Below are 20,665 nucleotides of genomic sequence, written 5' to 3'. Positions count from 1 at the left end.
CCACTTACTTCATGCTACACTTGAACTTCACATAAGGGGAGCTCTTGTTCTTTCTTCCCCAAAGAACACCAATGTGGTTTTCGATATTAAACAAGCATGCTGCTGTCTTTCCTGAGGCTGATGAGCTGTCTCGCTGTGGTGCTCCGGTACAGACGCTGTGCTTCTGCACTTTGTTCTCTGAGCTCTGGCTGAGTCAGCCCAGCTGGGTGCCGGGTTCCACTCTGTCTGTTACCATCAGTAACTGCCTGTGACTCCCTGTTTGATTGAAGGTGCCTTTGAATTAGGAGCTGCTGTCTGTCTTGCGATGGGGAAGAAACGCAGAGAAACGCTTCACAGAAAGGAGGGTTAGAGGACAAGGTAGGACTCAGGAGACACGACCGTATGTCTAGTGGACTAACGTTTACAGCTAGCGCCTTCCTCACTTGGTTAGTCGTAGCCAATGCTTTTAAGCTCAGGACAGAAACCATGACCAGAGGACACAGTCGGATATTAAAGGAGAGACTTCGAACAGACTTAATTAGGAACACTTTTGGAGTTGACTGCATTAGTCATTTTGTAAGTAATGTCCGGAGTGACAGAGAGGAGACTGGGCACGAACCAGCGGGCTGTAAGCGAGTGTCTTAACCACAAACGAGACGGGCTGGTCTGCATTCCAGCAGGGTTACACCGGGTTAAAACAATTAAATAGTTAAGCCTCTACTCAGTGAACGTAGGCACAGCAGAGCCATGGGGAGGGGAAGGGTTAACACACTCTTAAGTGGCCTCACTGGTGTGTGATTGGTTGGATTTGTGGGTGGGAGGGGTTTAGATTACCTGCGTGATTGGAGCATCGAGGATGGAGCTCACCCGTGAGGCCCTGGACACCTACAGACATGAAAATGAATCTGTTTACTGCCGCCAACTCCAGTGAAGTCATTAATACAGACTTGTCTATTGGCGTGAAATCACCTTTTAAAATGTGTGTAGCAAAGAGCGTATTAAATTATAAAAAAAAAATAGTGTGTGGGGAAAGTAAGTCAGATTTATTTTTTTTTAAATTTTTTATACAGCATGAAAATTAGATTTTTATGACGTGAGAGTAGCTGGCATTTAATGCTAATAATGGATTCAGCTTCCGTCAAGATAAAAGGAGACGGTGGTGAAGGGGACCAATAGGTGAGCCTCCAGCGCTTCTCCTCCAGGCAATGTGGATCTCCTATTGGCCTAGAGTTATGTTAGAATCCACAACACTGTTCTGTTCATTTAAATTCAGTTGAATCTGTCACTTGAACCCTTTGTGATGACATCTCTTTTCCAAGGGGGTCCTAGCGAGATCATGCAATCCAGCTTCATTGGCTAAACATCAGTTCCACCATGATGGAATTCAAGTGTTAATCACGTCCTGTCGTGGCTTGGCTCGTTACAGACAGCACTGCTGGGCTTGTTTTTTTTTTTTTAATGCTACTGTCCGTACGGGACGACCTTCAGTAAGTTACTCTCTGGGCTTGATGCCGAGCTGAGAGAAGGCTGGGGTATGGCTGATGCTGTTGACTGGCATGTGCCCATTGGAGCCCTCTGTTGATGGGCTCCACCTTAAGTGCCAACCGATTTCAGGAGGCACGAAGGAAAAAGAGGGAGCGCAGCATCTACAAATAGAGAAATCGACATAGAGAGGACTGACAGGCTGTAAAGCAGTGGGGGGCAATTGATCACGGTCTTTGTTCCAGCCCTGTTCTGAATCGCTTAATTGAACCAACTGAGCCTCCATCCAGACCCTGGAGTCATTCACTGTCTCATTTTACCTGGAAAACCTGGAGTGGAATGACCCTCCAGGCCCGTGAATGGCTTCTGTAAAGGGTCAATGTGTGGTGATTCTCTGGCCAGCTTATAGGAAAGGGCTTCGCTCTTTGCTTTCGACGTGCTGCACGCCTCTGAGCTGCTTCCACTGCCAGCCAGTTTAATCCGAGCCGGAGGGAGGCGATGAGTCGGCACTCTGGAGACGCGACGGGATTTAGGAGATCCAGATCATTAATGATCGATAGCCTTCGAAAACGCACTGCCGCAAACCACAAGCTGCTCATTGCTTTCTCCTCTGAAGCGTTACACTCCCTGTGAACGCTCACCTCTTATTCACTACCCTGAAGAAACACCGTGCTATACTAAATAGAATAGTTTCGTTCTGATATGAATGAGAGTCTCTAAGATTCAAGCTGTGTTTTACAGCTCAAGCTAAAGCTGTCCTTTGATACAGTTTCAGAGGTTCATTTTCGCTGGAAACACAAGCACTGTAAAGAAAGCCTTGCAGTCCAGCCAGTGTGTTCGCTAGCTGTTTATAAAGAGGCTGATTGTATGTCTATCTTGCAGCAGCATCAGTAGCCCCCCTGCTGGAACGTCAGGGCAAGGATGGGTTTATTATCTATTTTAATGATTTAATAGTGGATCAAACCACTGATTATCTTTAACTCTAACCAGAAGGAAATAAGACACCTATTGCATAGCAGTTTCATCCATCCCAGGTTTTAGTGCATGCTTGATTATCCTCAGTCTATAGGTCACAAGCTCTGATTAAACTCATAGCAAAACCAGGAATGGATCACACTGCTCCTGTATGCAATGGGAGTATTATTTCCCTCCCTGTGATTTATTGACCCCCTCAAGTTAACATTACCACACTCAATAACAATAAAGTGAAACCAGGTTTATCAATTTCAAGGCGTCAGTATTTCTGACATTAAAATATACCCCAAAGTCTTGTAGTGTAAATCAGAAAGGCGCAGCGAGGGAAGATCTATTGGTTTCAGAGGAGCAATAAATCTGAGGTGCCCTATAGGTGCTGGCGTGCAATTGAGTTGTCATGAGAGACCTGCTGACAATAGCTTCTTAGTGTCAGGTTGGAGTGAGCGATCTCAGACCAAGCCCAGGAGCTGCAATACTCCACGATGGCATCTTCCTCACTGCTGATTAAAGACTAAAAGCAAATGCGTGCGGCTTGAAGGGCAGATAGACCAAAGCTATTACCAGACACACATTAATAGTTGCCATTTAGCTTCCAAAAAAATTAGTGCAGCAAATCAAGATGCAATCATTTTTTTTTTTCAATACGTTTCACCTTTAAGAATGTATTGTAGTGACTGCAGTGGATCTAGATTTCATCACAGTGACGTTGCCATGGGGACAGGTCCGTTATCTGCCTGGTGTCTTAGCAACCCTGGCTATTTTAGAATGCTGTGAAACAGATTCTGATCCCGTGCCTGGGTTGCGTGCTCCCTGGGCAGGACGTGCACCTCCTCTGTCTGACAATCCCAGAGGTGGAGAGAGCTGCCCTCCTCCCTCTGGGCGTGCCCCGGAGAGCAGCTGAAGGGGTCCTTTATTGCTGAGATTTTTGTCTTTCTCTCTGGTGAGATGAGATACAGCACTCTGGGGTTCTGTTGTCACACAGTGTTTCATCAGGGACGGCAGCCGGAGATTGCAACACAGGTGAGAAGAGTTAGGTTTATTTTCGGATGCATTATTCACAGAATAGATATGTGTGCTTTAATAAGAGAATGGGCTTGACTTTGTGCTTGTGTTTGTATACTGGCTATGTTGTCTCTTGCAGGAGGGGTCCTGTTCCAAGTGATAGGTCATCCTGTACCTGGTTCACTCATCAAGCATGCTGAAGCATTGCCAGCGGTGGCATTATGTGTACATGGCGTGACTGAGGTGTATTCAAGCAGCCGTTTCCATGCGCAGTAACATGCCATTAATGATCTTTTTGTTTGTTTGCTTGCAGGAAGCAGGAGTTGTTAACCCTCTCCGATGCACCTCTAAGTGACCGGCCACCCTCCCCTCCCCGCACTGCACCCCCCAGCATGAAGGTAAGAGCCACGGGCTAGTGGCTTCATTCCACTCTAGCAGCCTGTTCTCACTCCACCTCCCTGCAGAATCGCTTCGCTACCATATGACTCCATGTACCTCACACCGCAATGCATTCTGGTAAGTGTAGATCAGTGGGAGTCATGAGTTGCCAGGAGGTTAGGTCGTGGCAAATGGCTTTCCTTCCAAAGCATGGCTCCCCAATGTTTGCACAACGCAGGAATTTACAATATACTGATGCATTACACTGATATTAGTAACGTCAAAGCTGTTTCATTGTAAACACCATTAAACAGTAAGAGCCCGGTGCATAGTTCATAAGGAATCATCTGGTAAAGACACTACCATGTGCTGTGCAGTGTGAGTCATACAATCAGGGCTGCACAGGTAATGTTCATGTAGCTCCTCAGAGCTGCTGCGGGGTGTTGCCGTGGTGACGGAACTCAATGAGCGGTCACAGAGTTTAAAAGTGAAGAGATACACAAGTGCAGCAGGTTGCTAGGCACGTCCCACAGCCAGGCTGATAAGAAAGACATTCTAGTTTTGCTTTGAAACTGACAATGACAAAACCAGGACGTGCTTCTGGACTTGCCAGAGCAGTTCCTTATAGACCAATAAACCTCAACAACCAGTCTTTCCTGTTCTTTAAAAACAAAAAAAACACAAGATTGCAAAGCAGCTGGAGTGGGAGGCACTTGCGATGGCTGTTCCACGGAGGGGAAGTTGACAGAGGGAGGGAGATGCAGGAGTCAGGAGTGATATGAATGGCCTGGGTTGGGCCTCCAATGTGAGAGAGGAATTCCTGTGCCTGTGTCAGAGAGTCTTGCCCTGAGTGCGTCGCTCATGCAGAGCTGAAGAAATTCTCAGACCAAGATGATGAGCTTACTTAGGTCCTGGTCTCTGGTGAGTGTGAGCCAACAGACGTGTTTCTTGTTCTTGTTGCCTTGTATAAGTCTCCCATGGGAAAAGTATAGCAAAGTGTATTGAAAGCACAGAGAGGTATGGTAAAGTATAGGTAAGCATTATAAAGCACAGAGGTATTACAAAACATAGCATTGTAAAGCACAGAGAGGTATGGTAAAGCACAGGGAAGCATTGTAAAGCACAGAGAGGTCTGGTAAAAAGTATTTAAAAACATGGCAAACCAGGGTAAACTATGGAAAATGCATGTTCTAACCATGGGGAAAGCATGGCAACAGTGCAAACACTTTTATAAGGTTTCTTGCTCATTTTCTTCTTTTAGTAATTATTGTTTGACTTCTGCAAGATACAATCATTGGGAAAGCGTTGGGGACACACTAACCAAGTGGAACTACAAAAACTGGATATGAAAACTAGCAGAAGCAGGACCTGTCCCGCTGTAAGCTAAGCCCGGAGCAAACCAGTATCTTTCTGCTACAGACCATTGCTCAGCCTCAAGAACAACACAGAGAGCTCTGAATGTGGGGTAACAGAGTGCGCTATGAAGAGGAATCAGAAGAATGGTTCATCAGTCTGACCGCTGCTGGTGACCGCTCTGTGGAATTAGAAACATCATTATGATCGAGAAATCTGGAGCTGCCGTTCTGGAAACGGAAGACAGGATATATGATCGTTTGAAGACCTTGCTGAGGTTTCTGTGGCCGCGTGTCGAGCCCATCAGCCCAGAGAAACATTCTGATCCGTGGGTCAATGGAGAGTAAAGCCAGGGTACCAAGCAGGGGTTCAACTCGCCCCCTGGTCATTTTAACACAGAATCAAAACAGATTCTATCTGCTGTACAGGTGGCTGAAATATCTTTTCCATCATGTCAAAGGAACACCCTGGAAACCGTACTGTTCTGTTTCATTTGTTCCCAGTGAAAGGGTTGATAATCTTATGTGTGGTATTGCAAGCAATACTGTTTATTTACAGTACTGTCTGAGCACCTAGTGTGTGTTCAGTGTGAGTGCGCACAGGTTAAATATTAACATGGAGATAATATTATACAGTCTAACCCATTAGAAATGAAAACAGTGTCTGGTATAATCAGGGCACACACATCCTAATGCATTACTGAGTGTTAACCTCAGATCATTGACGCTGTAATACAGCATTGTACCGGAGCTCTGTATGAAAGTAAAGGTAAACGCGATGCATTGTACGATTCTACCTTTATTAATATATTGCAATTTAATTCCAGAAGGGGAGCACATTCTCTTTAATACATAAATACATACATACATAAATAAAACCCATTCATCTACTCGGAGGCATAAGATTAAAATATTTTGACTGATTGGCAAGAAGGCTTTATCTTGGTTTTGAATCTGTGCAACGTTCACGTCAGAAGTGTCATTCAGAGTGCCTGAGCAGAAAGGGGTTCATTTTGTGCTTCAGTGTCTGTGCAATCAATCCAGCCAGCTGCTTGCATCTGCTGTGTGTCTTTTAAAAAGGTAGTTATTGGATTATTTGAAAGAAGACGCCTGGTATCGTTCTTAAGTACTGGATATGGATTAATACTGAATGAAGTAGTGATTGGCATGTATACATTTTGAACTGGTCCTGTCTGTAATCTAGAATAGGACCAGGATTGGACAAAGACAGAGCAGTGCCTGCCACGGTGTTGTCAATAGGGTGCCGCGGTTTTGACGAGTTCCAGTTTTAAAGTTGTACAGAAGTGTGTGCAATACATATTGTACGAGTTTCAAGCCTTGTCTAACGACAGCTGCGATTCCGAGAAGTAGTCCTGCTTCTGACAAGGATTAACCAGCGATTGTGTTCACAGCAATTTATCACACGTTACTTATCGAATGCTGTACCTGTTGATTTGTCAGGAAGGAAATAAAGCGTGTGTTGGTGTGGCAGCAGTAACAGGAGCGGTGTGATCTGCAGCACTTGGTGGGGAATCAATGCCACTCGTCCTGCTGAGAATTTGCCGAGAATCAGAAGCGCAGCAAAACACAGATGGGGTCACTTTTATTGAAGATTTAAAAAAAAAAATAACAACACGCTTCATTTATGGGCTTCAGTCTTAATCCGAAGAGAAACTAAAACGTCTCTCTTTGTGTTTCCTCTTGCAGTCGATGGAGTTCTTCGATATGCTGGAAAAGATGCAGGTATGTTTTTGTTTTGAGGGGGAATCACCTCGTTGATGCATGCAAAGAAGAAATTATATTTAACACCCTTAAAAGATAAGTGAGAAATGTAGAAAGCGATTCAGTTAAGAGCTTGTGAGAAAAGAGAATAGTGTCATTTCGTTCACGCCTGATGAATATTGATATGAGAGTCAGCAGGGTGCAGCACAGCACTGACCCCTCAGTACACAGAGCACAGTTTTCTGGATCTCATTTTTCAAGTGATATTTCCTCTCAGGCATTATTTGCGCATGGGTAATAAAGAACAGAAATGAATGGTGAGACTGCACTTTCAGCTGAAAGATGCGGGGGGTTAGGGTTGGGGGGGCGAGGGGATGGATGGACGGATGATTGTTCAAACTCGTTGACTGGGCAGATTTTGATATATATATATATATAGAGAGAGAGTCTTGAAAGAGATTTTACTAAGCAATGTGTTTTCTGCAGTGGTCTTGCCATTGAAAGCTGTGTCTTTGCTAGCAAATGCTTTTCTTTCTTTCTTGGTTTTTATAAAAGTAGGACTTATCAAATACTGGCATTGCTGGCTGTGCCTGTGATTTTGGTTTATTATTTGCACTGCTGTAGAATTTCAATCGAGTTCTTTTTTCCTTTTCGTTGTCCTTGTGGAGGGTGTGGAGGGATTTCTCTTTGCACGCCGTTTCCTGGTATTAAAACAATCGCAGTGCAAGGGGTTTTTTTTCCTAGCTATTTGATGTCTGATTATGACGCAGTGAAAGAGCTCTACTCCTGGCTGTTGCAACTTCGTCACACCGTGATATTTACTGTATTGAAAAGGTCGCTCTGAAAGGGAGTGGAGTGGAGTCGACAATGCCATTGTAAACAGCCAGGCAGTATAAACACTGGAGAAGTGTCTTGCAGTCATTTCTCTTTTAAGACATCAGGACATCTAAGATTATTACTAACGAATAAGAAATGTCTCTGTTACTTAGCAAACATAGCATTGATTTTGTCTATTATTATTATTATTATTATTATTATTATTAATAACATATTGGTATAACACGTTTATAGATTCGGTAGATTTTTTATTATGCACTAATTGTTACCCTTAACCCTTACTAACTAAGCAATTTGAATGAGCTGTTGCCATTTGGTAAAGATGCCCTAAAACTCCTGCTAAAGGTTTCCGCTCCTGTCTGCGTCAGTTAAAAGATAAAAGCATTGACTAAAACACCTGTGCATCCACAATGGCGTTCGCCTCCTTAGCACCGGGCTTTCTATAAAATCTCATCTCAAGAATTTCACCAAGGAGCAGCGCTGTTGTCTGGGGACCTCTGGATCCCATCCACTGAATGTGTCTCACGAGACAAACTAATGGTTGAGCATCTCAAGAGGACGCATCTTACAAGGCTTACAGATAACCTGTAAGACCAGTCTGCCCAGAGGCACAGCTCTTCTGAATCACAACCCTCTCCCCAGGGCTCTGTGCGTACTCTTTAGCTTGATCTCCGTCTGTTTCTGAATCCAGGTCCCAAAAGCAGAGGAGCAGAAAAGTGGGACCCAGAGAAACAAGGTTAGCCACCACTGGTCCTCTCTGTAGTTCTGAAAGGAGACTCCGCCCATTAGATGGCCACCTCATCTGTGTTGTTATGTGAATAGAGCCTCATTGTATTCACTGGGGTTGGACAAAGAAACACGAAAGACCTGTCAGTAAGGGCTAGCATGGGTGTTTACATTCTCAAGGGTGATTATGCATCTGCAGTATCTGCGGAGTGAGTAGCAAAGACAGCTGGAGCAGTTCAGGTATTTCTATACTGCAGAAACACACAAAGACAGCTGGAGCAGTTCAGGTATTTCTATACTGCAGAAACACACAAAGACAGCTGGAGCAGTTCAGGTATTTCTATACTGCAGAAACACACAAAGACAGCTGGAGCAGTTCAGGTATTTCTATACTGCAGAAACACACAAAGACAGCTGGAGCAGTTCAGGTATTTCTATACTGCAGAAACACACAAAGACAGCTGGAGCAGTTCAGGTATTTCTATACTGCAGAAACACACAAAGACAGCTGGAGCATCAGTATTTCTATACTGCAGAAACACACAAAGACAGCTTTCTATACTGCAGAAACACACAAAGACAGCTGGAGCAGTTCAGGTAGGTATTTCTATACTGCAGAAACACACAAAGACAGCTGGAGCAGTTCAGGTATTTCTATACTGCAGAAACACACAAAGACAGCTGGAGCAGTTCAGGTATTTCTATACTGCAGAAACACACAAAGACAGCTGGAGCAGTTCAGGTATTTCTATACTGCAGAAACACACAAAGACAGCTGGAGCAGTTCAGGTATTTCTATACTGCAGAAACACACAAAGACAGCTGGAGCAGTTCAGGTATTTCTATACTGCAGAAACACACAAAGCAGGTGGGGCATGTTTTGCATGAACAGTCATGTGAGGGGCAGCCCGGATACGTGTTGCACATGGCAGGTGCTTCCTGATTTCTGTTGCCCAGCCCTGAATTGTATCCCTGTTTTGTTCATCAGTGAGGGGAAGGCTGCCTTTGGTCTGGGGTCCCCAGAGGTTTCGTCCCATATTTGTTCAATTCCCCATTGTGTTTTATTTTCCTATTTTATTCTCTCTGTACTGGGTGGTCATGTATCGGCAAAGCAGGCGGAGACACTTTGGAGCCTTCTTGCATTAACACCTCGCCCTGAGAGGGGACTCCACATGATGTCACAGACCAACGAATGCATTCTCACAATGAAACTGTAACAATGCCATGGACAGACAGCTCCAATTGGAACTATTCATTCAGAACAGTCCATCCAAAATTCTAAAGTTAAACTTTAGAACACTCAGTACAGATCCACTGCCACCGAAGAGCCTTTGCAAAGGGAATGCATGTGTCATAGTGTCTGCAGCATGCAATGACTTCTTCATGCAGTCCAGGATCTCACCAAAGTTCTTTGTGGGGGTCTCCTTTCCCAGCTGGTGTGCTCAGCTCGAGTGACAATGCTATACTGTACAATAAGTGCCTCTTGATGTCATTCTAGCAGGTTTACAGGATTTCCCTGGAATGTAGGGAGGGTCTTTCCAGGAACATCATTGGTACTCATTGTCCAGAGGAACGCTGTGGGTGTGATTAATGCATGCATTCCAGTTTACTGTCTTTGGGAGAGGCACTTAATGTAAAAAGTGGATATGCTGTCCAGGGCTGTGCCGCTTGTGTTGTGTAGTGTATTGCACGGTGTTGTGTAGTGTATTGCAGTGTTGTGTAGTGTATTACAGTGTTGTAATGTTGTACCTGTCTTTTCTTTTGCTTTTAGGATGATTACATTCCCTATCCACGAATTGAAGAGGTGAGCCCACTTTTTATTGAATCCATCCGTCTATCTTTCTGTCTGTTGCTATGAATCTCCTCCTAGAGCCCCCTTAAGAAATGTCTGCCACGCTGCTTGTTCTTGGGACTTACTTGAACTCTGTGTTCAGATCCTGGAGAAAGGGGGTCCGTACCCGCTGGTGATCCTGCCCCAGTTTGGGGGTTACTGGATCGAGGATCCTGAGAGCGTGGGCACCCCAGACAGCATCTTCTACGAGGAAGAGGACGGGGGCTTGAGCCCTGGTACCTTCGGGTACAAGCTGGAGTGCAATGGCACCGCACGTGCCTACCGGAACCACTTCCTGGGCAAGGTGAGTCACTGCATGGCCAGCAGAGCTTCAACGTGCTGGGTGACGTGAAGCCAATGCAGCTGGTGGCAGTTTATATGTTATTAGGTTACCCCTGTAACTGGCACACCTGTACGTTTTTGAACATCCAGCATTCTTGTAAGAAGACAATGAGAGTAACTTCTAGACAAAACTATTGCTCAATAAATGTTTGTTTTTATTAAACTTTTAATTGCAATCCAGCTAAATATCGCTGTGAATTACAGAGCTGCCTAGAGGTTCAGGGAAACGCATTCTTCAAAGTCCTGTTCTTGTTGTGCTAAGAAAATCTGCTTAACATAGACTCGCAAAGGCTATTCCCATGCTGAGCCCTTGAACCCTTTCATATACGCTGGAGAGCTGCACGGGCTCGCTGCAGTCACAGAACCTCTGTACAGTATTTTACATTGCTGAACACTGCCAGCTTCCAACCCCAGGGTTTCTCGTCTCTACAGGAGCATATGAATTTTTACTGCAGTGGCAGCAGCCTGGGAAACCTCATTCTCTCCCTGAAATACGAGGAAGTGGAAAACCAGGAGTACCTCCGAATAATACTCAGGTGTGGCACAGGTGTCTGTCAGTTATTCTCAGTGTGTTAATGTATGTATGTATGTATGTATACAGGTATATATGTATGTATACATATATGTATGCATGTAACAGTGTTGGACAAATAACTGGAAACACCATGCAATAATTTCTTATAAGAAAATAATAACTAATCCCTGAAAAATTGATAGAGGGCTGAGAGTAGGTGCTCGGTTGGCAGCTGCTTCTGTATCGAGCAGATGAGGAACAGTCTCAAAAGCACAGGCTCTTTCTGCAGGCCACTCTGGAGAACAGACTCGGCTGCAGATTTCCTTCCTCGGCTGAAGTCATTAGAAGCAGCGTTCACTAAGGAATGGTCACGAACCCACCCAGAACTTAACCACGTCACCCTATTAACACTGCTCTCTCTCTCTCTCTCTCTCTCTCTCTCTCTCTCTCTCTCTCTCTCTCTCTCTCTCTCTCTCTCTCTCTCTCTCTCTCTCTCTCTCTCTCTCATCCCCTCTAATGAAGGCCAGTCATACCTAGACACTGTTCCTATGAAGGCCAGTCACACTGAGACACTGTTCCTTATGCTTCTCCTCTCTGCTTCCCCTCGCAGGTCCAAAGTCAAAACCCTACACGACAGAATCTCCTTGGCTGGACTCTACAAGCTCCCCAGCATCCCGCAGATAGCCAAGGTACAGTACAGCGCCACAGTGCTCCTGCAGATCTTAATCACGCAGGGCAGCAGGAGAACGCTGTGGCAGAGCGGGCATGTGCCTCGGGGCTCAGACTCATGAGGAGCACAAAGTGGTAGCAGTTGCTTTTCCTCTCTCTCTCTCTCTCTCTGACGTGTGTCTTCCACTTCCAATAATAAAGTAAGCTAGTTACTAAAGTGATTGTAGCTACCAAAATAATCACATGACTAGAGCTGCATGCACCACTTGTTTATTTTTTGGGATGATCTTTGGTGTTGACCGGGCTAATTTACCATTGCAAGTGAAACGAGTGAAGAAGCAGCTGGTGTGTGTTTGCCTAGAGCCCGTTCTTTAGCTCGTCCCACTGTGTACTATGGGACAGATTCACTGAGCTTTTGCTTGCTGGTCGCATGTTATTTCTGTAAGGTGGGTTGGGTTTGAGTGTTTCAATCTCTAATCACTGTGTGTCCTCCCCTCATGTCTGTGCTGCTGACTGCTTGCAGGCTCTCTGTGATGATGTGACTGGCTTGAAGTTCAATCCTGTGCTGTACCCGAGGGTAAGTGCCTTCCACTCCTGATCTTTGTTCCAACCCTGTTCTAAATTGTTTGGCCAGTTCAGCCTCCATCCAGACCCTGCTCATGATCTCACTTTACCTGTTAAACCTGGCGTGGAGTGGCCCTCCTGGACCGTGATCGGTCACCCCTGACCTGCTTATGGCTGTAAAGATGGTTTGCAATAGCACTGTAGCAATTCAAACTGAAGGATTCCATCAAACCCGTCTTCCTTCCCTTCTGTAACAGCTGACAATGACAATATCGTCAGTACGTCAAGGAGAGCCAAAGGCATCATGCTATGGAAACTCACAATGGATCACTTTTATATTACTATTTAAAAAAAAAAGGAAAATTAGCATTTATCAGTACATTCTACAGCTGCTTACAAATCAGGTTTTTGTTTGTTTGTGTCAGTTGCCGTGGAATGTTTGTCGGCTATGAATGGAACATTATACAGTAGAAGGCGCTTGGAATGTTGTCAATGCTGTCCTCTGATTGGCTGAATGGGGTTCCTGTTGATTTTTCAGGCATCCCAGCTGATAGTAACCTACGATGAGCACGAAGTCAACAACACCTTCAAGTTCGGCGTGGTCTATCAGAAATCCGGACAGGCGAGTACAAACGATGGCCTGGGCCAAAGCAGGGAGATCAAGGGTTAGGGAATACGTCCCACGTGCGTGTTTTCAGTCAACTAATAATACGCTCGCCTCGTTCAGATCTCCGAGGAGGAACTCTTTGGAAATAATGAAGAAAGCCCTGCTTTTGAAGAATTCCTAAATTTACTTGGGGACAAGATCCAGCTGCAGGAGTTTAAAGGGTGAGTGTGCATTTGAAACAGTATATTGGATCTCCAGGCTCCCTGTCCTCTCTTCAACTGTTAACCCCACTGATAGCCACTGTGTCCACTGCATCAAGTCTGTTTTCACCCTGAGGCGAAGCTGAGCATTGCACAGCTGAACTACAGTCCAGCACGAGCACATGTATCGCATGCAGCAATCAACACTGCACTGATTCGATCACTTCCTGAGAGGGGGGAACTGGGTGCTGCTGCTGGGTTGTCATGGCCACAAGAACTCCACTCTCATCGCTACGGGAACCCATCACAGCGCTTGTTCCACAGCGATATAAAAGAACAAGAGCCTTGCTCTGAACTTCTCGCGCTACAAAACAGCTGAACACGAGAGCGTGTCAGTTGCTGATTTGCTGGACCGCAGTGAGCGTGGGCCCACGAGATAAGGACACATCGCAGGCGTCAGAAGTGTGGGTTTATTTGGCCTTTTAAAAAATTTTTTTTTAAAGAAATATGATTTTAATGATGTTTCTGCTGCTGTAATTACTATATTCTCCAAGTTCTACTTCCATCCCTGTTTTTAGTACAGTACTTGTTTGGCTGACTGCAAATATACATATCTGCAAACACACAGCTAAACATGCTTCACAGTAACTCTAGTGTTATTATTAAGAGGAATTGCAATGATTTGCTAAGGGGCATGAGACTTGAAGACTTACTATATTACAAAGTCTTCAAGTTAGTTTTGAAGGACTGAATATATCTTGAGTCGAGGTAGGAATTATATTTAGCTGTGCCCGTTTTATTTTTTTTTATCTAAGGTCGCCAGTTTGATCTTCTGTAAAAAAAAAAAAAAAAAAAAAAAAAAAAAGTAGACCTTGATAAATGTGCTGAGCTGTGCTGTTTTAATCGCGGGCGCTTGTTTATTGAATCAGCTGCCCTGTTTTGCAGTTTCCGAGGAGGTCTTGACGTGACCCACGGCCAGACTGGTGCGGAGTCCGTCTACACTGTCTTCAAGGACAGAGAGATCATGTTCCACGTCTCCACCAAGCTGCCCTACACTGAGGGAGACACGCAGCAGGTAGGGCAGGTCTTCACACGCACAGCTGCAGCAATGCAGAGCTCCTGTGTGACGCTGCAAACACACCCTGGGATATGGGAGCGCTGGAGAGCGGAGAGTGCTTGCTGTTTGTTAATAAGGTGCAGAATGATGACAGTGCTGGAGGGACCTGAGTGGTATCTATTAAGGGGTCAGGGGCAAGCGCTGGAGAGCTGTGTGATTGGACGAGTTCTCATTGTTAACGTACAGGTTAATGATAGTGCTGGAGAGCTGTGTGATTGGACGAGTTCTCATTGTTAACGTACAGGTTAATGATAGCGCTGGAGAGCTGTGTGATTGGACGAGTTCTCATTGTTAACGTACAGGTTAATGATAGCGCTGGAGAGCTGTGTGATTGGACGAGTTCTCATTGTTAACGTACAGGTTAATGATAGCGCTGGAGAGCTGTGTGATTGGACGAGTTCTCATTGTTAACGTACAGGTTAATGATAGCGCTGGAGAGCTGTGTGATTGGACGAGTTCTCATTGTTAACGTACAGGTTAATGATAGCGCTGGAGAGCTGTGTGATTGGACGAGTTCTCATTGTTAACGTACAGGTTAATGATAGCGCTGGAGAGCTGTGTGATTGGACGAGTTCTCATTGTTAACGTACAGGTTAATGATAGTGCTGGAGAGCTGTGTGATTGGACGAGTTCTCATTGTTAACGTACAGGTTAATGATAGTGCTGGAGAGCTGTGTGATTGGACGAGTTCTCATTGTTAACGTACAGGTTAATGATAGCGCTGGAGAGCTGTGTGATTGGACGAGTTCTCATTGTTAACGTACAGGTTAATGATAGCGCTGGAGAGCTGTGTGATTGGACGAGTTCTCATTGTTAACGTACAGGTTAATGATAGCGCTGGAGAGCTGTGTGATTGGACGAGTTCTCATTGTTAACGTACAGGTTAATGATAGTGCTGGAGAGCTGGGCATGCTTTTAAAATCATAATTAAGGTGCAGATTATTGAGTGCTTTTAGCAGACGGTTTTATCCAAAACGACTTGCAGAGACTTGGGGGGTGAGCTGTGCATCACAGCAGCTGCTGCAGAGTCACTTCCAATAGGACCTCGTTTGTTTTACGTCTCAACCGAAGGACGGAGCACAGGGAGGTTAAGTGACTTGCTCAGAGTGACACACAGTGAGTCAGTGGCTGGGATTGAACTGGGAACCTCCTGGTAACAAACAAGCCCCTTTCTTTAGCTGCTGGACACCAAGCCTCCATGTAGCTTTCATTGCTGAGGATTCAGGTACAGTTAAGGGTTAAGAGGTAACTCCGGTGCAAGAGAGCTGAGATCATTATTGAGGTGCAGAATGCCAGTCTTGTGTGTTTATCGCAGAGCAGAGTAACTGTTCCTGCAGGCTGGGGGTTGTCACACCAGTGTTGCCAGCTTTGTGCTTTCCTGTTCCCCTCCCCAGCTGCAGAGGAAGAGGCACATTGGGAACGACATTGTAGCCGCTGTGTTTCAAGAAGAGAACACACCTTTCGTGCCGGACATGATCGCGTCAAACTTCCTGCATGCCTACATCGTAGTGCAAGTTGAGGACCCCTGCACGGATCACACCTCCTACAAGGTAATCTAGAACAGGGATGGGAATAAGACTCCCATTGCATAGTGGTTTGATCCATTCCCGGTTTTACTAAGAGTTTAATAAGACACACCAACTGAGCTTGGTACTGGCACACTGTGGCTGACCAAACTCTTATTAAAACCTGGAATAGGAGAAACTGCTGTGCAACAGGAGCCTTATTCCCATCCCTTTAGAACCAGAGTGCCTTTCTTCAAGTGGATAGTGCTCTCCGTACTGCAGGAATATTGTATATGCCCTTTAAAGGGTACTAGCCCTAGATTGAGCAGTTAAAATGTTGTGGCTAAAATGGATTCACCTTTTAGGATGTCGATTACTTAGTTGCACTGTAATTATGTTATTGGCATTATTATTTTTTGAAGGGAATTGTAATGCTTCGCTTAAAGGGCAAGCCAAATGTGAGTTAGTGGTGACGACCTGTGGCTTTTGAAGGCTTCCTACAGTCTATGTGCGCTTGACTGTGTGTGCGTGCGTGCGTGCGTGCGTGTAAGGAACAGCCACTGCAAGAAGTCGTCATTCAAAACCCTAATAATAGCCTTGTCCTTTTACCCAAACCTCGTGCTTTACTGCTGATTATAATTCCGAGCAAGGGCTGCCATGTACCCGACCAGCCTGCCAGCTTCATTGCCATCCATTGCCAGTCACTGCCCCAGGCCCTCCCAGGGTGATCTCCAGCGGCAGCAGGGCTCATATTTGACTATTCATCTGCTGCTGCTTCCAATGACTTCCACCCGACCTCAGAAACACAGACAGGCTGTTTTCTTTTTTTTCCCCTGTTTTCAAAGACTCCAGTTAAGCAGAGCTGGTGGCTCCTGCTTTTGTGTCCAGGCAGCTGGTGGAGGTGATTAATCAGTCTCTGCGTGTTGTACAGTCTCGCTCGCCTCTTCTTCTCAGTTATTTTCAAGGCCATTTTTCAAAAGGCCAGTTTTTCTCGAATCACAAAGCTGTGAATGGTTATCTTAAAAGACCGCGCGCGCGTGTGTGTGTGTGTGTGTGTGTGTGTGTGCAGAAACATTTTCAATTTTTTAAAAGATCCTTCAGTGTTCAATTCCCCTCCACTAACTTTTTCCAACTGTTTTAGAGTGGGATACTTTTCAAACACTGTTTAACCCGAAGAGATTTTAAAAAAAAACATTCCTGATAAGAGCCTGTTAGCGTTTTGAGTTAATCAAGTTTGACATTTTTCCTAAGGAATACGTTCTCTGTTCATCCTGTGATTGACAGGTGTCAGTAACCGCGAGAGAGGATGTCCCTCCCTTTGGTCCATCCCTGCCAAACCCGGCCGTCTTTAAGAAGGTAAGGAGCTTGCTGCGTGGCACTGACCGCTTTCCCCTTTCAGTACTGCAGATCTTCCTTATACGGCAGCTGTCGGGATCTAGGAACGCTAAAGTAAACCAGAGCTATCACAGGATAGCGTAGCAGGTCATGCTTTTCCTACATCGGCCCGGTGCAAAAGAACGGGGATCATGAGATCATTTATCTTGTGATGTCGACGTAATGGATTTTATGTTATATCTTTTCCTTGTCTGTGTTTTGCTTTGTCACTAATGGACCTTCTTATGATATCAACGCTCCCGAACCCACAAGCTTCCAAACGTCTACCAGTTTAATCAGCCTGTCATGCATCTGTTAATCCAGACAGCTCGGGTTTAACCCAGCAGAATTAAGCAGCTGAAAGATCGTTTTTCATTCAGGTGTTGTAATAAAGCTGAGAGAACATGGGTCCATCAGGGTCTGTGTGACAATGCAAATCAGCTGTGACAGAGCAATGAGCTTTAATAGCAGCTTCCCAGCTCTCTAATCAGGCATTGAAAATGCAGGACTGGCCCAGCTGATCCTCTTGCAAACCAACACATTTTAATGCATGTCATGAAAGTATTGCCTCTTTATTATACTGGTTGCCTTACGGAATTGACTGAGGAATGACTGCGACTTCTGAGCATTCATTCAGTTTCAGGCATGATGTTTTTATAACAACCTGAAATTGGACTCCCCCCCCAGGGTCCGGAGTTCAGAGAGTTCCTGCTTACGAAGCTGATCAACGCAGAGAACGCCTGCTACAAGTCTGACAAGTTTGCGAAGCTGGAGGTGAGGGCAAGGCCGGAGCATTCTCTGTCTCCTCTCCCTATGCTTCTGCACCCGCATGCAAAACAAGACTTTCGTTAGCAGACAGAGGTGCCCCGACTGACACACCGCTCGCCTCCTTAACCTTTGCAGAAAGGACAGGGGGCTCGTCAAACGCTGTTTGTCTGGTAAAACAACCTTGCTGCCGACACTGAGGCTGTGGAGAGATTAGAAATGCCGTTCTGTCCAGACACTAATTATAACAGGTTTGTACTGTGAATGATGCTGCCCTTATCACACAGCCCTGCAGTTTCCAGAAGCAGCACGGAAGTCCTTGTTTTGATTGGATACTGGCTGCCTTGCAGACTAATAAGTGAACAGTGTTGTGGTGGTTTAGCTGTAAATCAGTCTCAAAACCTCTTTCAGCCAGCAATTAAATATAAATCTTCTGAAACCCTCTTCTGCTGTTTAGCTGGTAGGTAATCATTGACGCGATTAACACGCAGTGGAGGAATCCATGAACCAGCAGTAGTGGTTTTTTTTTTTTTTTTTTTGTAATTTTAAAAGACTTCATCAAACTTTTCAGTAGGTTTAGTGAGGTGTGTGCTGCTCTCTGTCGTGGTGCATTAACTTTTATTGGGTATGATCTGTGAATTCAGATACACACTGGAACACATTCGCCAGGTTCATTTTGTGAACGTAAGCAGTGATTCTCATCCTGCACGCTGTGTCTGACGAGACTGTGAAGAAAGAAATTAAGAAGCCTCCAGGTAATCAAACTGCTTCCACAGTCTCCTCAGAAAGAAAGAAACACACCCAATTATCAGAAGCCAGCTGTTCAGACAAGGCTGGTTTCACAGACTCTGATTAGCACCTGTCTTGGACTACTTTACCTAAGATAACATTGGTTAGTTCAAGACTAATGATAATCAAGGGTATTAATGCAGGGGCTTGGAAGTAGTCTGAACTTGTTTCACATAGCCGTGAGAACAGCCTCTTCAGAAAGAAGGAACCGCTGGGAGAAATGTTTGGTAGAAGTTTTCTTTCGGGTTAGTACACTAGACAGGACTCTGACTCTCTGGCTCTCTCTGAGTCTCTCAGACTCTCTCTGACTCTCTCTGGCTCTCTCTGAGTCTCTCAGACTCTCTCAGACTCTCTCTGGCTCTCTGAGTCTCTCAGACTCTCTCTGACTCTCTCTGGCTCTCTCTGAGTCTCTCAGACTCTCTCTGGCTCTCTCTGAGTCTCTCAGACTCTCTCAGACTCTCTCTGAGTCTCTCAGACTCTCTCTGACTCCGCAGGGTCGGACGCGGGCGGCGCTGATAGATAACCTCCACGACGAGATCCACTCTCAGACGATGGCCATGCTGGGGCTGGGCTCCGACGAGGACAAGCTGGAGAACGGCAGCCACCACGGCTTCCTCGAGTCCTTCAAGGTAACTCAGCCAGGAGATGCACTGTGACGGGACGGGGCTTTCAACCTGACTAACACGGGGGCATCGACAGACCCTTGCACACCAGACCCTGCCTTCATCCGAATTAAAAAAAAAAAAACGTACAGATGTTAATTTAACAAGCGTTTGTTATCCTACTCGCATACCGAGTCACTCCGTTGATTTTGGAACTGAAATAATTTCGATTCAGTCAAAAACGAGGGCAATCGACCAGCACTGTAAGCACTGCGGATGATAAACGATGAGAAAGTATCTGGTGAGCGATGGTCGTCAGTCACGCTGCTGTGATTTTAACTTCTAGGCGTTGGTGTAGGTTCTTTCACCGATCGCCGCGGCTCTCTTCTCAGCTTGGCAGTGTGCATGCAGGGGAGGGGAGGGGGGAGGGGTCAGTATATTCTCATGCTGGTCATTGAGCGTGATGTGTTGGGAGGTAGTTTGCTGTCCGCTCTGCTGTGACCCAGGCTGTTTGATTTGCAGGGTCTGAAGACTGCAGCCGCTAAACTCCTAGAAGTCTTGAAGGAGTCTCATGCGCAGCGGAGAGCAGGGCTGGCCTGTGCGCTGGCAGTCTGTTTTTATTTTGTTTTGCAGATCCTGTAGTACAACTAATGCAACAATAAAAATCTGCACACGTACACCAGCACACTGCATTCCCTGGTCGGTTATTTCGTTTTCGCGATAACTCCCGTGTCTAATTCCCTCACGTTGGGATCACCCTGAGCCATGCGCTCAACACAACTGCTACGTGTGTGTCATGTCCTCTCCCAGAACCCCTTTCAGCTCCTTGTGTACAGTGACTACCCTCTGCTGGCTATGTGCCCTTACTGCATGTGAGAGGAGCGTGACGAGGGAAAAACAGAACATGGTGTTATTTATCCCACCCATGATTTCCTGATTGAAGAAAATAGAAACTGCTTACCTAACCTGTTGTTCATTATTATATGAATTCATTTATTTCTAAGCCACGGCGTTCCGTGCAATGAACACTGTCAGTACATCAATAAGAAGTGTGTTTGAACGACGCTGCGTGTGTCTCTCTCTCTCAGAGGGCGATCCGTGTGCGCAGCCACTCCATGGAGACAATGGTGGGCACCCACAAGAAGCACCACAGCGGGGGGGTGCCGGGCAGCCTCAGCGGGGTGATCTCCCAGAACAGCAGCGAGTGCACCAAGAGCACCTTCTCGGTGAGTGTGCCAGGGGGCAGCGTGTTGGAGAGAGGGGGCGAGGGGGCAGTGTGTCGGAGAGAGGGAGCGAGGGGGTGGTGGGGGGCTCCCAGTTTGAATGCTCACTG

The 20,665-nt window shown here is 45.8% G+C and overlaps 1 protein-coding gene across 14 annotated transcripts in view; it reads left to right on the top strand.

Annotated features, from left to right (window-relative positions):
* The window catches only part of LOC121308634 (rap1 GTPase-activating protein 2-like), a 61,773-nt gene that overhangs the window by 38,421 nt on the left and 2,687 nt on the right, over positions 1 to 20,665 (top strand). For 7 of the 14 annotated variants that reach the window (XM_041241139.1, XM_041241133.1, XM_041241135.1 and 4 more), the window contains 16 exons: positions 3,752 to 3,836; positions 6,876 to 6,911; positions 8,419 to 8,463; positions 10,225 to 10,257; positions 10,388 to 10,588; positions 11,059 to 11,162; positions 11,751 to 11,829; positions 12,333 to 12,386; positions 12,912 to 12,995; positions 13,101 to 13,201; positions 14,126 to 14,255; positions 15,692 to 15,847; positions 17,087 to 17,158; positions 17,864 to 17,950; positions 19,225 to 19,359; positions 20,421 to 20,558. In XM_041241139.1, the coding sequence (XP_041097073.1) occupies positions 3,831 to 3,836; positions 6,876 to 6,911; positions 8,419 to 8,463; positions 10,225 to 10,257; positions 10,388 to 10,588; positions 11,059 to 11,162; positions 11,751 to 11,829; positions 12,333 to 12,386; positions 12,912 to 12,995; positions 13,101 to 13,201; positions 14,126 to 14,255; positions 15,692 to 15,847; positions 17,087 to 17,158; positions 17,864 to 17,950; positions 19,225 to 19,359; positions 20,421 to 20,558 (1,461 nt within the window). In that variant the 5' untranslated portion in view covers positions 3,752 to 3,830. The other 7 variants (XM_041241144.1, XM_041241147.1, XM_041241143.1 and 4 more) reach the window with 7 other exon arrangements.

Source organism: Polyodon spathula, unplaced genomic scaffold, assembly GCF_017654505.1.
Source record: "Polyodon spathula isolate WHYD16114869_AA unplaced genomic scaffold, ASM1765450v1 scaffolds_764, whole genome shotgun sequence".
Lineage (NCBI taxonomy): Eukaryota > Metazoa > Chordata > Actinopteri > Acipenseriformes > Polyodontidae > Polyodon > Polyodon spathula.
Note: the sequence above shows the minus strand (reverse complement) of the source record. Positions and strands in the feature narration are given on the sequence as shown.